General features: G+C 58.0%; 1 protein-coding gene across 1 annotated transcript in view; it reads right to left on the bottom strand.

Moving 5' to 3' along the window:
- Nucleotides 1–17999, bottom strand: part of TESK1 (testis associated actin remodelling kinase 1) — a 34973-nt gene extending 16974 nt beyond the window's left edge. Inside the window, exon 1 of the mRNA XM_030566880.1 lies at nucleotides 17716–17999. Coding sequence (XP_030422740.1) covers nucleotides 17716–17961 — 246 coding nt within the window. The 5' untranslated portion in view covers nucleotides 17962–17999. The remainder of the gene's footprint in view (nucleotides 1–17715) is intronic.
- Between the last annotated feature and the right edge of the window lie 334 nt (nucleotides 18000–18333).

Below are 18333 nucleotides of genomic sequence, written 5' to 3'. Positions count from 1 at the left end.
ATACTGTCTATATTTTAAACTTATGCTGTGTTACTGGGAAAGATCCCAGACAAGTGGGTGTTAGCTCTGCTTAGCCTGCTTGATGGCCCATTAAGGACCATCAGCTACACAACTGACCCATTAAGAGGAGGCAGATACGCCAGAAACTGGCCCATGTGACTGCAGACTCCATTTTGCTGTAATTTTCCACAGTAAGAACAAAGAAGAGTTCTTACACCTGGAAGAGCCTATATAAGGCTGATGCCTCATCTCCATCTTGTCTTCAATCCTGCTTCTTACCTCTGGAGGGACTTTGCTACAAACTGAAGCTCTGCACAAAGGACTGAATGACCCATCCCAGTGGGGGATGTTCTCCAGAGACTTGATTTAAACCTGCAGTTTACTCCATCGCTGCTACAAGCCTGAACTAAGAACGTTGCCATTACTGTATGGAATTGATTCCATTTAACCAATTCTAGCTCTCATCTCTATCTTTTTCCCTTTATGAATAAACCTTTAGATTTTAGAGTCTAAAGGATTGGCAACAGCGTGATTTGTGGATAAGATCTGATGTGTATATTGACCGGGGTCTGGGGCTCGATTCTTTGGAATCGAGAGAACCGTTTTCTTTTACTGGGGTGTTGGTTTTCATAACCATTCATCCCCAGGACGAGTGGGACTGGTGGTGACACTGGGAGACTGGAGTGTCTAAGGAAATTGCTTGTGTGACTTGTGGTTAGCCAGTGGGGTGAAACCGAAGTCATTTTTGTCTGGGTGGTTTGGTTTGCCTTAGAGGTGGAAAAACCCCAGCCTGGGGCTGTGACTGCCCTGTTTGAGCAATTGGTCCTGAATTGGCACTCTCGGTTGGGTCCCGCCAGAACCGCATCGTCACTGTGTGCTGTGACAAGGGAAAGGAAATCCCAAGCTGTGTGTCTGGTGAAGGAGAATGTGTCTCCGGCTCTTCTGTGTCTGTGCAGCAGACAGAAGGTGCCTTTCAGCCTGTGATGGTTGAGGGTGATTCAGTTGTCTTGGAGTTGGTTGTAAATACAGCTAAAGCCCAGGAAGGGAATGGTCCTAAGTTTGTGTCTGCTGAGGAAAATGGCACTGTAACTAGGGTGCATCCAGTTAGTGTCTTAGCAAAATCCCAGAGACCAGACAATTCTGGTGCTTGTAATTTGCCAGTTGGTAATGTGTGGCTGGAAAAGGGTGTACCAGCTCTGTCTGCTCAGGGTAATACCCTAGCCAGGGCACAAGGAGAGCAAAAAGGTGATTTGATTATGTTACCTACTGACAGTTTGACAAGTTGTAGCAAGAAGGAAAGGATTCCTGAACCTGTTCATGGCCAAGGATAGGAGAAGGCTTCTAGCCTGTTTGCTGGGAAGTCTGTACGTTTGCCTGAAAGAGGAATGTGTAGGAATCTGCCTGATGGACCAGAGATGATTCTGGATGTAAGTGAGACCCAGAAAGGGTCTGTGGGGGCTCAGAGAAGTGTTCCTTTAGAGCAAGCCCTAGGTGAAGAGGGTAAGGGCAGAAGTTCTGAGAGGGGTGAATTGCTGCTTAGAAAATCTCATAGGGAAAGGAATCCTCATGGTAGCCTGTGCAAGCAGTTTACTGCAACTGAAGGGTGTGAAGGTGAGTTAATCAAGGAAGTTTCAGTTCCTAACAGCCAGAAATTTTCTGTTGTGAATGGATCCACTGACTTTCCTTTTGAAAGATCCAGTGTGGGGAGCTTTGAGAAGGTCTCAGATGGAGTAGAAGCTGTTAAGGAAGTTGAGCAGCCTTATAACCAAGTGGCTGGGTTTGACCAGCTGTTTGGGAAGACAATGGTGTTGGGACAGGACTGTCTCCATGCTAATTCTGTGAGTGAGCAGTCTGTGCTTCAGGATCTAAGGACAGATTTAGTTGCTGGTGTTTCAGCGCTAAACGGTTTTATGTCTGAACAATTGAGGATGCAGGGAAGAGCAAACAAACTCTCACCCTCAAACCCTTTGGATTTGTGTGGTATCTCTGTAAGACAGAGTCCAGCCTTGGAATTGGTAGCAACTAAAAATCTAAAAGTTAGTGTCTGTGTTGATGCAAATTATCTGACTGGCAGGGAGAAGAAAGACTTGCTAATAGCTGTTAGCAAAGAAAGCCCACCCCATCAGCCAGTGAATTTGGTTAAGCAAAAGGAATCAGGGTTTGATCCTGCAGGACAAGGAGAAGAGAAAAAATTGAATTTTGCAAAGGGAAGCAACAGATTAACCCTAAAATGCCCAAACTCCAATGGTATTAATCCAAGGGTGTGGCAGGACAAACATGATTGTAGATGGACACTTGCAATGAATTTGTTGTTACTGCTAATGGTGATTTTTGTAACTAGTGTATTGCTATTACCAAAAACTGTAAAAATGTACAATGTGCCTAATCTTTTGAAAAATCCTTTGAACATGTTAAGAGAAATACATGAAAACATACTTTATGTTAAAAGGCCTTGTTATACTGATGTTTCACTGCTAGTGCCTGTAAACAGTCTTAGAACTTTTCACAGAAGAAAAGACATTCCAGACCTGATGTGCTGTATAAAAAGGGAAATTAAGGCATACTACCATATTGCTTTCATGGCTAAATGCCAAGATTCCTACACTGTGAACAACATTAACATCTACATTGGTTTAATGTTAATTGGGTTCCAAACATTTGCCAAAGCGTGTATGGAGAAAGTAGCTATGTTCTTTAGCTCTTGGCAAGATCACATGAAACATACAGGAACCATGCTGCAAAAACTAACCAAGTTATACCTTAAGTTTGTAAAGAGATTGAATCATGTTATTGAACATGACTTTGATAAACCATTTCTGTTATACACTGGTACGGCCTCTAGCCCAACACTAGCTGTAGTGAGACAGACCCAAGGATGGGGGGCTCTTGGGATGCAGTCAGTAATGTCTGTGTCATCCCTTCCTGCATCAATTTTGCGTTGGGGCTGTGACGTTATTGATATAAGCTGGGCCCATATAGAACATGGGTTGCAACCAAGGTCCTGTAGTGGCACCAAATCTTATGTAAAGGGGGTCATATAAGACCAGGTTACGGGTTGCTGGTTATTTTTATGCTGTCTGTATGTCAGTATCATTATGTAATTGAAGTTATAAGTATTGGCTGCATACTGTCTGTATTTCAAACTTATGCTGTGATACTGGGAAAGATCCCAGACAAGTGGGTGTTAGCTCTGCTTAGCCTGCTTGAAGGCCCATTAAGGACGATCAGCTACACAACTGACCCATTGAGAGGAGGCAGATATGCCTTGTGACTCAGCAGGGTGTGCAGAAACTGGCCCATGTGACTGCAGACTCCATTTTGCTGTAATTTTCCACAGTAAGAACAAAGTGTTCTTACACCTGGAAGTGCCTATATAAGGCTGATGCCTCATCTCCATCTGGTCTTCAATCCTGCTTCCTACCTCTGGGGGGACTGTGCTACAAATTGAAGCTCTACACAAAGGACTGATGACCCATCCCAGCGGGGGATGTTCTCCAGAGACTTGATTTAAACCTGCAGTTTACTCCATCGCTGCTACAAGCCTGAACCAAGAACTTTGCCATCGCTGTATGTAACTGATTCCATTTAGCCAATTCTAGCTCTCAGCTCTACCTTTGTCCCTTTATGAATAAACCTTTAGATTTTAGATTCTAAAGGATTGGCAACAGCATGATTTGTGGGTAAGATCTGATGTGTATATTGACCTGGGTCTGGGATCGAGAGAACCTTTTTCTTTTACTGGGGTGTTGGTTTTCATAACCATTCATCCCCAGGACGACTGGGACTGGTGGTGATACTGGGAGACTGGAGTGTCTAAGGAAATTGCTTGTGTGACTTGTGGTCAGCCAGTGGGGTGAAACAGAAGTCATTTGCGTCTGGCTGGTTTGGTTTGCCTTAGAGGTGGAAAAACCCCAGCCTGGGGCTGTGACTGCCCTGTTTGAGCAATTGGTCCTGAATTGGCACTCTCAGCTGGGTCCCGCCAGAACAGCACCATCACACTAACCTTGTTACTACTGTTGCATGTCACTTACTGCAAAATACTACGGGTGCATTCAGCATCCCACTGCTCCCACCACTTGTCCCAGACCCACGGGATCGGTCCTACACTCCTAGCTCTCGAACGGTCTCTAGGAGGAACCCTTCAGTGTGTCAGATCCCTTAGAGGTCTCACTCCTCAGGGTCAGCCATGTACCTCATCACCTCCTGAGACTGGGCCTCTGGACCTGCAGCTCCTCTGCTTCATCCTGTGAGCTCTGCCCAGCAAGTCCCACAGAGACAGACCCTGATGGAGACTTGTCCACTCCACAGGGATTAATGCACCTCGCCCAGCATCTGCAGTAACTCTCACCCAGCGCTGCCAGAACAGTCGGGTCTGTCCATCACCTGGACACAGCACAGGGAGCCCTTAGGGTAGCCCAGAGAACTGATGGTTGGAGCATCGTCCAGTCTGGCCAGCCCAGAGCCCAGTCACACTGTAGTGACTCCATGTTCAGGCTCTGGGTCTCTCACCACCTGATCGCCTTGGCCAGTTCCCAGGTGAGAGCCCAGATTCCTCCCAGCAGCCAACCCTCATCCCCGACCTCAAACCTCAGTGCTTTGTTCTCGAGCTGGGGTCTGAGCTCTGCTTCCCCATGGAGAGAGGGGAAATCCTCCCCCTTCGGGTCCTGGGGGGCCAGTGTCACTGCCCTGGTGACCGGGATCTCCACTGTCTGTGGGCTCCTCCACTGATGTGGGGCAGCCTCGGCCAGGCCTTTTCTCCAGCTCAGTGGGCTCAGCACCTGTCAGAGTGTGTCTCGGAGCCTGCCTGAGAGCAAACAGCCTTTTCTGCCCCTGGCTCGTTGGTCTGGCCAAGTAGGGCCGTTCCCATGTTCGTCTGAAGGCCGGGATCAGGGCCTGTTGCACAACACAGACTAGGATGTCCGGCCCCGTGTTTTTATCTGGGATCTCGATTCGTTGGCGAAGGTGATTTAATCCCCTCAGGGTCCGTTAACGATTCTGGCCCTGCCGACCTGATGGGGAGAGGCCTGGACATGGCGGGGCAGAGACAACCTGGATGCAGAAAGACACCTGGGGCTGCGGGCACAGGCGCTTTACAGAGGAGCGTGACAGAGGGCGGGGCGGGGCTATGGCCCAGCAGCCCCCTTCCCAGCATCCAGGGCACAGCAGTCGGGGGGAGCCCGTGGGCACAGCCTGGCACCCTGCGGGGTCTGGGCAGTCAGGCCGGAGCTGGAAGTGCCATCAAGCAGTGAGCCCACAGCAGTCCTGGCAGAGGTGCCCACAGACACTGTCCTGCAGGGAGGGGACGACCCCAGCTGGGCAGGTGCAGCAGAGAGGCACAAGCAGAGCTGCCCCGGCACACAAGCGCCAGCTAAGGCCCATCAGCACGAGAGGCAGGAGCAGGCCCAGTCAGCACCAGGCCCCGCTGTGCCGGAAGCTGCACGCACAGGCGCGCACAAACCTGTATATCCACACGCACACACTCGTATACACACACGCATGCACAAACCCGTATACACACGCATGCACGCACGCGCCCTGGCCCACTGTTCACGGCAGTGCACTCTGGGGGAGTCTGGGCCCCTGCCCATTGGGCTGGGGACTGGGATGCATGCCCAGGTGCCAGGCCTGCGCAAGCCCTGCTCACCGGCAGGGGACGTTCCAGCCCCCCTGCACCACGCCAGGAGCAGCAAGGCCCCCGTAGTGCGCAGCCAGCCGAGGTGCCAGCAGGCGAGAACGGGCAGTGCAGACGGGCCCAGACGACCCAATGCCCAGGGGACCCCGGCAGCCGGGGCAGGGAGCAGAATCCCACACGGGGTGGGAAGGGCCCAGGGACAAGCAGGCAGCCTTCTGCCATGGAGGAGCTCCTCCGGCTCTGCTGGCTGGGAAGCCCCCAGCCTCATTCCTTCTAATGCGCCTCCTCCCTTGGTAATTGGCCAGGAGAGATGGAGACTAATGCTGCCTAATCTCCTTGTACAGGGACAGGGAGAGGGGAAGGCGGCCCCCAAGTGCTGCAGAACTGGGGAAGGGTGGGGGCCTGCACATGCTGGGGGCCTACACGTGGCAGGGCCCAGATGAGACACTCCCTTTGCACTGGGGCAGGACCCCTGGGATCCCTGCATATCTGGGCCAGCCAGCCCAGGGCAGCAGGACAGAGCAGGCGTGTAGGGCCATCTCCAAGGGGTCAGCCAGCCGGGCACAGACTCCTCCCTGCCCCAACTTCCTCCCATGGGCCAGCCCAGCCCTATCCCATCTCCTGCCAAGGTCACTCACCCCCCAGGTCTGCCCCCTAAGCCTTCCCAAATAGCCTCCTCCACACCCTGGGGGCCCATGGGGCAGGGAACAGGCAGGGGAGATCCCAGCTCTGTGTCAATCCCTGCCCCTCAACTCCTTGCAGGTCACTGGATCCATAAAAGGATCCCACAGTGGGGGAGGGGGCAACAGGAGAGGGGGCACAGCGGGGGGCAGAGCACACGGCTGCCATGCTCTGATGGCCAGGAGCCAGCCCCAGTGGCAGAGGCAGTAGAGCGCCCAGATTCCCACGGATTGGGCAGGGGGTTGCATGGGACAGACAGAACCTGCGCCCCCCACCCACTCTGCTGCCAGAGGGCTGGGCGAGCCCAGCACCCCAGAAGCAAGACACCCCCATCTCACTGAGAGCAGCTTCCCCCTGCCTCCTGGGCCCTCTCCCCAACCGCCTCCCTGCAGCGCGCACCCCAACGCAGCCCTCCTTATAAGCCAATATTTAAGGGATAATTCACTCCCGCCAACCAATCATAAATCCCCAGCTGGGATCTGGTAATCCTCATGGAATGGTACAACAAAAACACTAGCTCAGTCTTAAAACCCTTAACAAATACCAGTGTGTGTGTGTGCCTGGGCAGGGACACCCCTCAGAAATACCAGTGTGTGTGTGTGTGTGTGTGTGTGTGTGTGTGTGTGTGTGTGTGTGTGTGTGTGTGTGTGTGTGTGTGTGTGCGCCTGGGCAGAGACATCCCCCAGAAATACCAGTGTGCGTGTGTGCGCCTGGGCAGGGAAACCCTCCAGAAATACCAGTGTGTGTGTGTGTGCCTGGGCACAGACACCCCACAGAAATACCAGTGTGTGTGTGTGTGCCTGGGCAGGGACACCCCTCAGAAATACCAGCGTGTGTGTGCCTGGGCAGGGACACCCCTCATAAATACCAGTGTGTGTGTGCGTGTGTGTGCCTGGGCAGGGACACCCCACAGAAATACCAGTGTGTGTGTGTGTGTGTGCGCGGGCCTGGGCACAGACACTCCCCAGAAATACCAGTGTGTGTGTGTGCCTGGGCACGGACACCCCACAGAAATACCAGTGTCTGTGTGTGTGCCTGGGCAGGGACGCCCCACAGAAATACCAGTGTGTGTGTGTGTGTGTGTGTGTGTGTGCGCGCGCCTGGGCACAGACACTCCCCAGAAATACCAGTGTGTGTGTGTGCCTGGGCACGGACACCCCACAGAAATACCAGTGTGTGTGTGTGTGTGTGTGCGTGCATGCGCGCGCCTGGGCAGGGACACCCCACAGAAGTACCAGTGTCTGTGTGTGTGCGTGCCTGGGCAGGGACACCCCACAGAAGTACCAGTATATGTGTGTGTGTGTGTGCCTGGGCAGGGACACCCCACAGAAATACCAGTGTGTGTGTGTGCCTGGGCAGGGAAACCCCACAGAAATACAACTGTGTGTGTGTGCCTGGGCACGGACACCCCACAGAAATACCAGTGTGTGTGTGTGTGTGTGCGCCTGGGCACGGACACCCCACAGAAATACCAGTGTGTGTGTGTGTGTGTGTGTGTGTGTGTGTGTGTGGGCAGGGAAACCCACAGAAATACCAGTGTGTGCGTGTGCCTGGGCAGGGACACTCCACTGAAATACCAGTGTGTGTGTGTGCGTGTGCCTGGGCAGGGACACTCCACTGAAATACCAGTGAGTGTGTGTGTGCCTGGGCAGGGAAACCCCCCAGAAATACCAGTGTGTGTGTGTGCCTGTGTGTGTGCCTGGGCAGAGACATCCCCCAGAAATACCAGTGTGCGTGTGTGCGCCTGGGCAGGGAAACCCTCCAGAAATACCAGTGTGTGTGTGTGTGCCTGGGCACGGACACCCCACAGAAATATCAGTGTGTGTGTGTGTGCCTGGGCAGGGACACCCCACAGAAATATCAGTGTGTGTGTGTGTTCCTGGGCAGGGACACCCCACAGAAATATCAGTGTGTGTGTGTGTTCCTGGGCAGGGACACCCCACAGAAATATCAGTGTGTGTGTGTGTGCCTGGGCACGGACACCCCACAGAAATACCAGTGTCTGTGTGTGTGCCTGGGCAGGGACGCCCCACAGAAATACCAGTGTGTGTGTGTGTGTGTGTGCGTGCATGCGCGCGCCTGGGCAGGGACACCCCACAGAAGTACCAGTGTCTGTGTGTGTGCGTGCCTGGGCAGGGACACCCCACAGAAGTACCAGTGTCTGTGTGTGTGTGTGTGCCTGGGCAGGGACACCCCACAGAAATACCAGCGTGTGTGTGTGCCTGGGCAGGGAAACCCCACAGAAATACAACTGTGTGTGTGTGCCTGGGCACGGACACCCCACAGAAATACCAGTGTGTGTGTGTGTGTGCGCCTGGGCACGGACACCCCACAGAAATACCAGTGTGTGTGTGTGTGTGTGTGTGTGTGTGTGGGCAGGGAAACCCACAGAAATACCAGTGTGTGTGTGTGCCTGGGCAGGGACACTCCACTGAAATACCAGTGAGTGTGTGTGTGCCTGGGCAGGGAAACCCCCCAGAAATACCAGTGTGTGTGTGTGCCTGTGTGTGTGCCTGGGCAGAGACATCCCCCAGAAATACCAGTGTGCGTGTGTGCGCCTGGGCAGGGAAACCCTCCAGAAATACCAGTGTGTGTGTGTGTGCCTGGGCAGGGACACCCCACAGAAATATCAGTGTGTGTGTGTGTGCCTGGGCAGGGACGCCCCACAGAAATATCAGTGTGTGTGTGCGTGTGTGTTCCTGGGCAGGGACACCCCACAGAAATATCAGTGTGTGTGTGTGTGTGTGTGTGTGTGTGTGTGTGTGTGTGTGCCTGGGCAGGGAAACCCCCCAGAAATACCAGTGTGTGTGTGTGTGCCTGTGTGTGTGCCTGGGCAGAGACATCCCCCAGAAATACCAGTGTGCGTGTGTGCGCCTGGGCAGGGAAACCCTCCAGAAATACCAGTGTGTGTGTGTGTGTGTGTGTGTGTGTGCCTGGGTAGGGACACCCCACAGAAATATCAGTGTGTGTGTGTGTGCCTGGGCAGGGACGCCCCACAGAAATATCAGTGTGTGTGTGTGTGCCTGGGCAGGGACACCCCACAGAAATATCAGTGTGTGTGTGTGCCTGGGCAGGGACACCCCACGGAAATACCAAACCACAGGGAAACAGGGACTAAAATAAAGGGCCCCTATGAAAACACTACCTGAAGCTCCAGCTGCCCACAATTACCATATCACTAGAATAAGCCTGTTACACCAGGGACAACACTAGCAGTGACTGTGGGGTACAGCCCAATACCCCGCCGTGAACTGAATCGCTGGTTCCCAGACACATGCACCAGAACCTGGACCAAAACCTCTTCATTCAAGAAAGGAACCGCACTTAAAAGAAAAACCCAAAGTTCTTTGTAACTCAAAGTAACCCAGGAAAAGTCTTGTTAAATCCACTCTTAATAAAAATAAAAACTGGTATAAATTAAACTCAGTTAAACGTGTCTAAATTGTCCCCCCTTCTCCCTTCCTATTGTAACGGCCTAAATCAAAGCACATCAACACTCCGATGGCCGAGCAAAACAAAATGCAGCAAACGCTACAGTAAAAACTGTTAAATGTAAAGCAAAAACTGGAAATACTGGGGCCCTAGAGGTAAATACAACCGAGTTCCACTCCTTGGCACAGCTGTGGGAGCGTCTCCCTCACAAGCAGGCAAACACCACTGTGGATTTGGCACAAATAGGTCTAAAAAACCTAAAAGCAACATAAAATCTGGGGCAGTGGCCAACCACCACCTCTTGGCTGCTGGATAAACAACACATGAAATTAGGAAACAAAACTGCCTTGGGTGTGGAAGGTACCAAACCGGGACAGTGACTCCCCCAGGGACAGAGACGGCCCCGTGCCCTGCCCAGCCCTCCCAGGCCAGGGGAGCAGGGCGGGCTGGACTCCCTGCAGACCCACCGACAGCTCCCCCAGCTTGGAGAGGTACCAGCTGGGCCCCCATACCACGCGCGTACCCCCCCAGTGCATGTTCCCTGGCCCCTCCCTCTGCTGGGACCTCCACCATGGCAACCCCCAGGCACCCCGTGAACCCACTGAGACGAGGCAGCTCCTGCCCCTCCCCCTCCCTCACTACAACACAGGAACCCCCCTCCACACAGCACCCCACATCAAGCGCCTCTTCCCAGCCGGCTGCCTGAGGGGCTGCCCAAGCCCCACCCTGGGGAGACCAGCTCCCCCCCACATCCCTGCTCCCTGCCCCCAGGACCCAGAGATCAGCTGGGCTCCCCAGAAACCCCTCCCCATGCAGCTCCCACATGCCCAGCGGCCTGCCCAGGCTGCCTGGTGCCTGAGCCTGGATGGGCACATCACTACCGGTCCCTGCCCAGCGCCCCCAGCATGACCCCCACCCCCAGCCTGCGGGCACCCCAGGCCAGTGGTGACAGGGTTAAGGCTGCGTACGTGCAGCCAGCCTCCCACACACGGCTGCAGTCGTGGCTGGCGTCCTGCTCGGCTGTGCCAGGAGTGGGGTGTGGCCACGGCACCCCCGGCCTGGGCTCAGCTCCAGGGAGCAGCCAGGGTTCGGGTGCCCCTAGTGGGGCTGCCTGACCCCCATTCCTTGCACCTGTCACTGGCATCAGGGCACCTCCTCTGCCTGGCACCCACCTCAGTTACAGCTCCAGCTGGGCCCCACACCTGCTGGGCCCCCAAGCCGCTGCTCCCCAGGACCATGGGGCACCTCACCCGCCAGAGCCCACCCCAGCATGGCACTCGGAGAGAGGAAACCCCAGGGCCATCTCTGGGTGCTGCAACTCCAGCTCCCTTCCCCAACTTCCCCATGGGGTTGCGATGGCCTGTGCAGAGACAAGGCTCCCCCAGCTGCGTGCTCACTCCCCAGTTGGCAATACCAGGGAACAGGCAGGTTCTGCTAGCCCTGGCTGGGCATGACCAGGGTCTAATGCACCTCAGCCCTGGGACAGCCTCTGGCAGGGGCAGCCCCATGAGATGGGAGCTGCCGGCAGAGCCCTTGCAGGCAGGCTGCCTGATTCTCTGCAGGCCAGAGCATGGGGGGAGCAGAGATAAGCTACGTCACCCGCCCCTGCCTCCCCATGCGCTGGCACCATGCCCTGGAATCCTGGCACATTCCCCAGAGCTGAGCTCAGCCGGACAGCCACATGCGGCCCTGCTCTGGGTGATGGGCAGGCAGCCTGCTCCTGCCTAGCACCCACAGGGCTCGACAGGCCCTTCTGCTCCTCCTTACGCAGCACCCGCCTGGCACCAAGTGCTCCCAGCCTGGCACCCCGTGACTCCCCCCATGCCCTGGGGCCCTGCTGCTGCCCACAGCACTAGCCGCCTGCTCTTATTAATCCAGCACTGAGACCTCAGCACCGGGACCCTGGCACACACTGGCTCCGAGATCCGTCCCCCGCCACGCCACTCACATCCCCAGCCCGGGCACCAGGCTGGTCCCGCCCGCTAGGACAGAGTCTGAGAGCGGGATCCCCGTCAGCAGCCACAGCCTGCCCCTCCCCCGTCAGCCTTCTTCGCCCTCACGTCTCCGTGCCTGGCTTGGCACTGCCTGGGGCCCAGCGGTGTCCTCCCATCCCCATGGGTACCAGCCACTTGCCATGCTCCAGGTTAGCCTCTCTGGGCTCTGGTATTCATCTCCTCCTCTGGGCACGGCCAGACTCTGGGGGACTGGAACTTCCCCAGCTGTGCTGTGCCCTCCAGCCCTCCAGCCCTTGCTGGGTCCCAGAGAATGGCCCATGGGGTTCTGCAATGTGGCAGGTACCTGTTAGCTACAGCATGGGCCTGTGGCAGCACAACCACCTGTCCCAGCGTGCATAGCTCCTGCCCCTAATGCCAGGACTCCTTATGTGCTTCAGCATGGAGGCCAGTCTACACCTCTGGCTCTAGGCATGTTACCAACATGGGCGAAATTCCCCTCCAGGTTCAGTGGCGATGCAATTTGAAATAAAAATGCAATATCTAACAAATGGAAATAAGGGGAACAGAATGGGGAACGGGAATGGGGGCAAGCAGATTGCAACTGATATAAATGAGAAGTTATACAGAATAGAAAATTGATAAAGGAAGCTAAAGACATCAGGGGAAATATCCATGGCTAGCTGGGCCAAGGACAATAAAAAGAAGAGAGGTTTTTTACGTATGTCAGGAATAAAAGAAACCCTAGCAACAGCATAGGCACATTACTCGATGGAGATGGCAAGGTTTTTCATAATGATGCAGAAAATGCAAAAGCATTCAAAAAACCTTTCTGTTCTGTATTTGGAAAGGAGCAGGATGACATACTCTTATCACACAAAAACGAAGTCTATCTAGTCCAATAGTCACTGAGGATGATGTTAGACAACATCTACTAGGGATAAACATTTTTAAATCAGCAGGTCTTGGTAACTAGCACCCAAGAGTCCTAAAAGAGCTGGCCTGCTAATGTTAATTTTTTAATAAACCCCGGAATACTGGGGAAAATCCAGAACACTGGAAAAGTATTAATGTTGCATCAATATTCAAAAAGATGAAGAAGGATGACCCGAGTAACACTAGGCTGGTTAGCCTGACATCAATCCCAGACAAAATAACGGGATTCAAGTGACAAAGGACGGAAGGACAGGAAAATAGGTTTTATGGAAAACAGGTCTTTTCTAACCCGTCTGATTTTCAGCCTTTGATGAGATTCCAAGTTGAGTTAATGAAGGTAACGACGGCGCAGATGGAACAGACTGTTGGAAGGTGTGTGACATTCTGGTTAAAAACGAGCCCTGTACATTATCAGTGAGGCACATGCTGAATAGCTTAAGGACTGGCTAACGATGGATCTCAAGAAGTGGTCTCTGATGGGGAATCACTGAATGGGGGTGCTTCTAGTGGGACTGGTTCTATGCCTGACACTAGTCACCATAAGAGTAACTAGCTTGGCCAAGTGGCTAGAATACTGGACTAGCACACTGGGCTGGGTCTCAGGAAACTTGGGTTCTATCCTGAGCTTGGCCACTGGCCTGCTGGGTGACCTGGGACAAGTCGCTTCTCTGCCCTGCTGTGCCTCAATTTCTCCACCTGTAAAACCGGAGACTGATCCCGCCCTCCTTTGTGCAGCGCTTTGAGAGCTCCTGAGGAAAAAGTCAGGGATTATTTTTGTCGTCAGCAGCCAGAGGGGTGGTGCAGCAAGTAATGAGGACAGGGTGACACCCAGCGCGATCTGACTCACTTGCTAAACTGGGCCCATTCAAACAACATGGGATTGAAACAGCCGAATGCAACCAGCAACTCGGAAAGGGACCCGGGGCTCCCACTGGGCAGGTAGCCAACCAAGCGCTCCCAGCGCGAGGCTGTGCTGCAAAGGGCTAACGTGACCCTGGGGTGTATCAACAGGGGAGCGGGAGCGGGGCGGGATGTTACCTCTGGTGGACACAGTATTAAAAAGACATTGACAACTTGGAGAGGTGCAAAGACGAGACAAAACGTATTCAAGGCCTGGTGAAAACAAGCGAGAGACCAAGAGCTGGAAGCTGAGGCCAGAGAAATGCACCTTAGAAACAAGCCCCAAAGCGTGCCAGGGAGGTGGTTCCCGCGGGCACAGGCTGCCAAGGGACTCTCCGGCTCGTGTCGCCGAGCCACACCAGGGCCCTTGGGAGGGGCTTTGGTTAAACCAGGGACTGGGCTCACCATGGGGGTAACGGGCTGGGCTAAGCAGGACCTCAGGTCCCCTCTGGCCAGCACCTCCGGATCCCACTGACACCTGCCTGGCCCTGGGCTGGGCCCCCCGACTGCCCCAGGTATGCAGCCCACACACGACTGTACCTGGGGGGCGCTGGCAGGGAGAGGGGCCCCCCGCACACAGCATAGGGCCCAGCCAGGCCACGGGGAGCACACGGCTCATGCACCCAGACCCACACCGAGTCCCTGCTTGACCATAGCCAGGCACTGGAGCAGCCTCCCCACTGCACAATGAATGGCGACCGGCCGCCCTTCCCCGGCCTCCCCAACCCAAACTGTGCCCTTCCCCCACCGCTGCCCACCCTAACCCCCTGCCCTTCCCCCGCCGCTGCCCACCCTAACCCCCTGCCCTTCCCCCGCCGCTGCCCACCCTAGCCCTCTGCCCTTCCCCTGCCGCTGCCCACCCAAACCCCCTGCCTTTCCCCCGCTGCCCCAACCCAAACTGTATCCTTCCCCCACCGCTGCCCATCCCAACATGCTGCTTTCCTCTTCCACCGTCACCCCACCCCCACTCCGCTCTTCCCCTGCCACTACCCCCCCAACCCCTTTCCAATGCCCACTCCCTCCATGTTCCCGTGTGGGGAAATCACTAGTGGGGACAAACTCAGCCATGCAAATGGCTCCCCCGCAGGCTGGGGGCAGCACTGGCAAGGTGGGAGAGGCACCTGGTCTGGCCGAACAGCTGGGGGGGCAGGAATCCCACCAGTTGGGGGCATGGGGCGCAGGGATCCCGCCGGCTGGGAGCCCACGGGGTGCAGGGATCGCGCCGGCTGGGAGCGCAGGGGCATGGGGATCCTGCCAGCTGGGGGTGCGGGGGGTGCGAGGATCCCGCCGGCTGGGGGTGCGGGGGGGTGCGAGGATCCCGCCAGCTGGCAGGAGTCATTATTAGATGGAGCCATATTCCCTGAGTAGCCAACCACCCGCCTGGCTGTATTAAATGCCACCTTTAGCCTGCTTGGGCCAGCCTCCCCTGGGGACGGCCAGCGTCACCCAGACAGCTGCGCCCACGGCAGACAGCCAGCCCTTCTGCTGGGCCCTAGGAGAGGGGCAGGGCCCCAGGGCTTCCACCTCTGACAGCATCTCCCGGGGGAGGGGGGGAGCATGCCAGACCCAGATCCCTGCAATCCAGGCCCAGGTGCCAAGGCCACGGCGGGAGGCCAGGGCAGGGGGACCTTAAAGGGGCTCTTCCAGGCACAGAGGTAGTGAGTACCACGGGACCCAGGCTGACCCTGTGCCCCCCAGGAGGCTGCGAATGGGGGTGGAGCTCGCGCTGTCATGCTGGGCAGCACCCACAGGCACCCAGGGAGCCCCTCTCAGCTCTGCTCCCCCCAGAAGGACCCCGGGGATAAAGCCACACGTGGCCAGGCATGGGGGGGTGGAGGGTTTAACCCACCCACGGCCTGTGGGCACCTCAAACACCTCGTGCCTTACGCTGCCAAAACAGCCCGGGCGCCCGGGCACGCTCACACGCGCAGGCACTGCTGAGGGAGGGGCAGAGAAGGAGCCTCCCCCGCCGAGCGGCCCCTCCCCACGCCACAACAGCTGCTGTGAAAACAAGCAGTGCCCTGTGGTGGTGACACAGGCCGTGCTGAGAGCTCAGGCCGGACCCCGCCGCACCCTCCTCCAGAAACACCTTCGCTGGCAATGAACCGGTGCCACCACCCGGCTGCCTGCAGCCCACGAACCCTGCGGCCCCCAGCCCCATGGGCCAACCCCACAGCCCATGAACTCGCGGCCCTTCGTGCAATGGGCCAACCCCACAGCCCATGAACCCGCGACCCCTCGTGCAATGGGCCAACCCCACAGCCCATGAACCCCGCAGCCCACAAACCCCGCGGCCCCTGGTGCAATGGGCCAACCCCGCAGTCCACGAACCCGTGGTCCCCGGTGCGATGGGCCAACCCCCAGCCCACGAACCCCACGGCCCCTGGTGCAATGGGCCAACCCCGCAGCCCACGAACCCCATGGCTCCTGGTGCAATGGGCCGACCCTGCAGCCCACGAACCCCACAGCCCCTGGTGCAATGGGCCAACCCCGCAACCCAAGAACCCCGCAGTCCCTGGCGTGTTGGGCGAACCCCAAAGCCCATGAACCCGTAGCCCCTATTGCGATGGGCCAACCCCACAGTCCACGAACCCGCAGCCCCCGGTGCAATGGGCCAACCCCACAGATCACAAATCCGCAGCCCCTGGTGTGATGGGCCAAACCCACAGCCCATGAACCCCGCAGCCCACGAACCTGCAGCCCCCAGCGCGATGGGTCGACCCTGCAGCCCACGAACCCCGCAGCCCCTGGTGCGATGGGCCAACCCCGCAGCCCACGAACCCTGCAGCCCCTGGACGAGGGGTTGACCCTGCAGCCCATGAACCCCGCAGCCCCTGGTACGATGGGCCAACCCCGCAGCCCACAAACCCGTGGCCCCTCGTGCGATGGGCCGATCCTGCAGCCCACGAACCGCAGCCCCTGGTGTGATGGGCCAACCCCACAGCCCACGAACCCCGCAGCCCCCGGTGCGATGGGCCGACCCTGCAGCCCACGAACCCTGCAGCCCCTGGTGCGATGGGCCAACTCTGCAGCCCACAAACTCCGCAGCCCCTGGCATAATGGGCCAACCCCGCAGCCCACGAACCCCGCAGCCCCTGGACGAGGGGTTGACCCTGCAGCCCACGAACCCCACAGCCCCTGGTGCGATGGGCTGACCCTGCAGCCCACGAACCCCACAGCCCCTGGTGCGATGGGCCAACCTCACAGCCCACGAACCCGCGGTCCCTAGTGCGATGGGCTGACCCTGCAGCCCACGAACCCCGCAGCCCCCAGCCCCATGGGCCAAGCCCACGAACCCACGGTCCTTGGTGCGATGGGCCAACCCCACAGCCCATGAACCCCGCAGCCCATGAACCTGCGGCCCCCGGTGCAATGGGCCGACCCTGCAGCCCACAAACCCTGCAGTCTCTGGCACAATGGACCAACCCCACAGCCCACGAACCCTGCATCCCGTGAACCCACGGCCCCTCATGTAATGGGCCAACCCCACTGTCCACGAACCCCGTGGCTCCTCGTGTGATGGGCCAACCCTGCAGCCCAACCCACACACCTGCCCGGTCCCTAAAGTGCCCGTCCCTGTCCCATGCTGCCCATCCCCACATGCCCATCCCACACTGCCCATCCCAAACTGCCTGTCCCCAGGTGCATATTCCACACTGCCCATCCCCAGGTGCCCATCCCCGTTCCCTGCTGCCCGTGTCCGAGTGCCCGTCCCCTGGTGCCCATCCCCATCCTGCGCTGTCCGGCCCCAGGTGCCCACCCTGCACTGTCCATCCCTGGGTGCCCGTCCTGCGCTGCCCATGCCCATCCCCAGATGCCTATCCCGCACTGTCCGTCCCTGGGTGCCCATCCCCGGATGCCCATCCCGCACTGTCCGTCCCTGGGTGCCCATCCCCGGATGCCCATCCCGCACTGTCTGTCCCCAGGTGCCTATGCCCATCCCGCACTGCTCGGCCCCAGGTGCCTGTCCCCATCCCACACTGCCCAGCCCCAGGTACCCACCCCGCACTGCCCGGCCCTGGATGCCCATCCCGCGCTGCCCGTCCCAGGTGCCCATCCCACACTGCCCATCCCGCGCTGCCCGGCCTCGGGTGCCCATCCCACACTGCCCATCCCGCGCTGCCCGGCCTCGGGTGCCCATCCCGACCCCGCGCTGCCCGTCCCAGGTGCCCGTGCCCGCACCTTGAAGACCTCGGAGAAGAAGCCGGCTCCGATCTTCTCGCAGTAGAAGTCGTCGATGCGGGCCAGGGTGGAGACAGCGCTGCGCAGGGCCCGGTACGAGGAGGGCCGGAGGCGCCCACAGCCCTGCCAGGCGGCCGGGGGCTCCCAGTCACCCTCTTCCAGCCGGTCCACCCGCAGCGAGAGCCCGGGCCGCCGGCTCAGCTTCTCCCAGGCCATGTCGGGCGCGCTGAGCACCCCCAGCGCCATTCACATCGTGCCCGGCTCGGCCCCTGCCCGGGCACAGCTCCCCTCGCCCCAGCGGGGAGCGCAGCGTCCTGCCCGGGCGCGGGCACTGCCAGGGCGCAGGGGCCTTCAGGGGCCCCAGGGCCGGGGGGCTCCAGGGCCAGGGGGGGGTCCAGGGGGGCTTGGCACCAGGCTCAGGGGCGGGGTGGGGATGCGGGGGCCATGCCCTGGGGTGGGGCCGGGGGGTGCAGCAGGCCCGGCAATGGCCGGAGTGGGGCGGCCGGGGCGGGGGATCGGGAGCAGGACGCGCGGGCGGGGGGCAGCCCCGGGGCGCAGCGGGGCTCGGGCTCGCCAGGGGCCCGGCCGGGCTCGGCTCCGCCGCTCGGGGTCTCCGCG

Source organism: Gopherus evgoodei, chromosome 6 (genome assembly GCF_007399415.2).
Source record: "Gopherus evgoodei ecotype Sinaloan lineage chromosome 6, rGopEvg1_v1.p, whole genome shotgun sequence".
NCBI classification, from domain to species: domain Eukaryota; kingdom Metazoa; phylum Chordata; order Testudines; family Testudinidae; genus Gopherus; species Gopherus evgoodei.
This window is presented reverse-complemented; position numbering and strand designations above follow the sequence as displayed.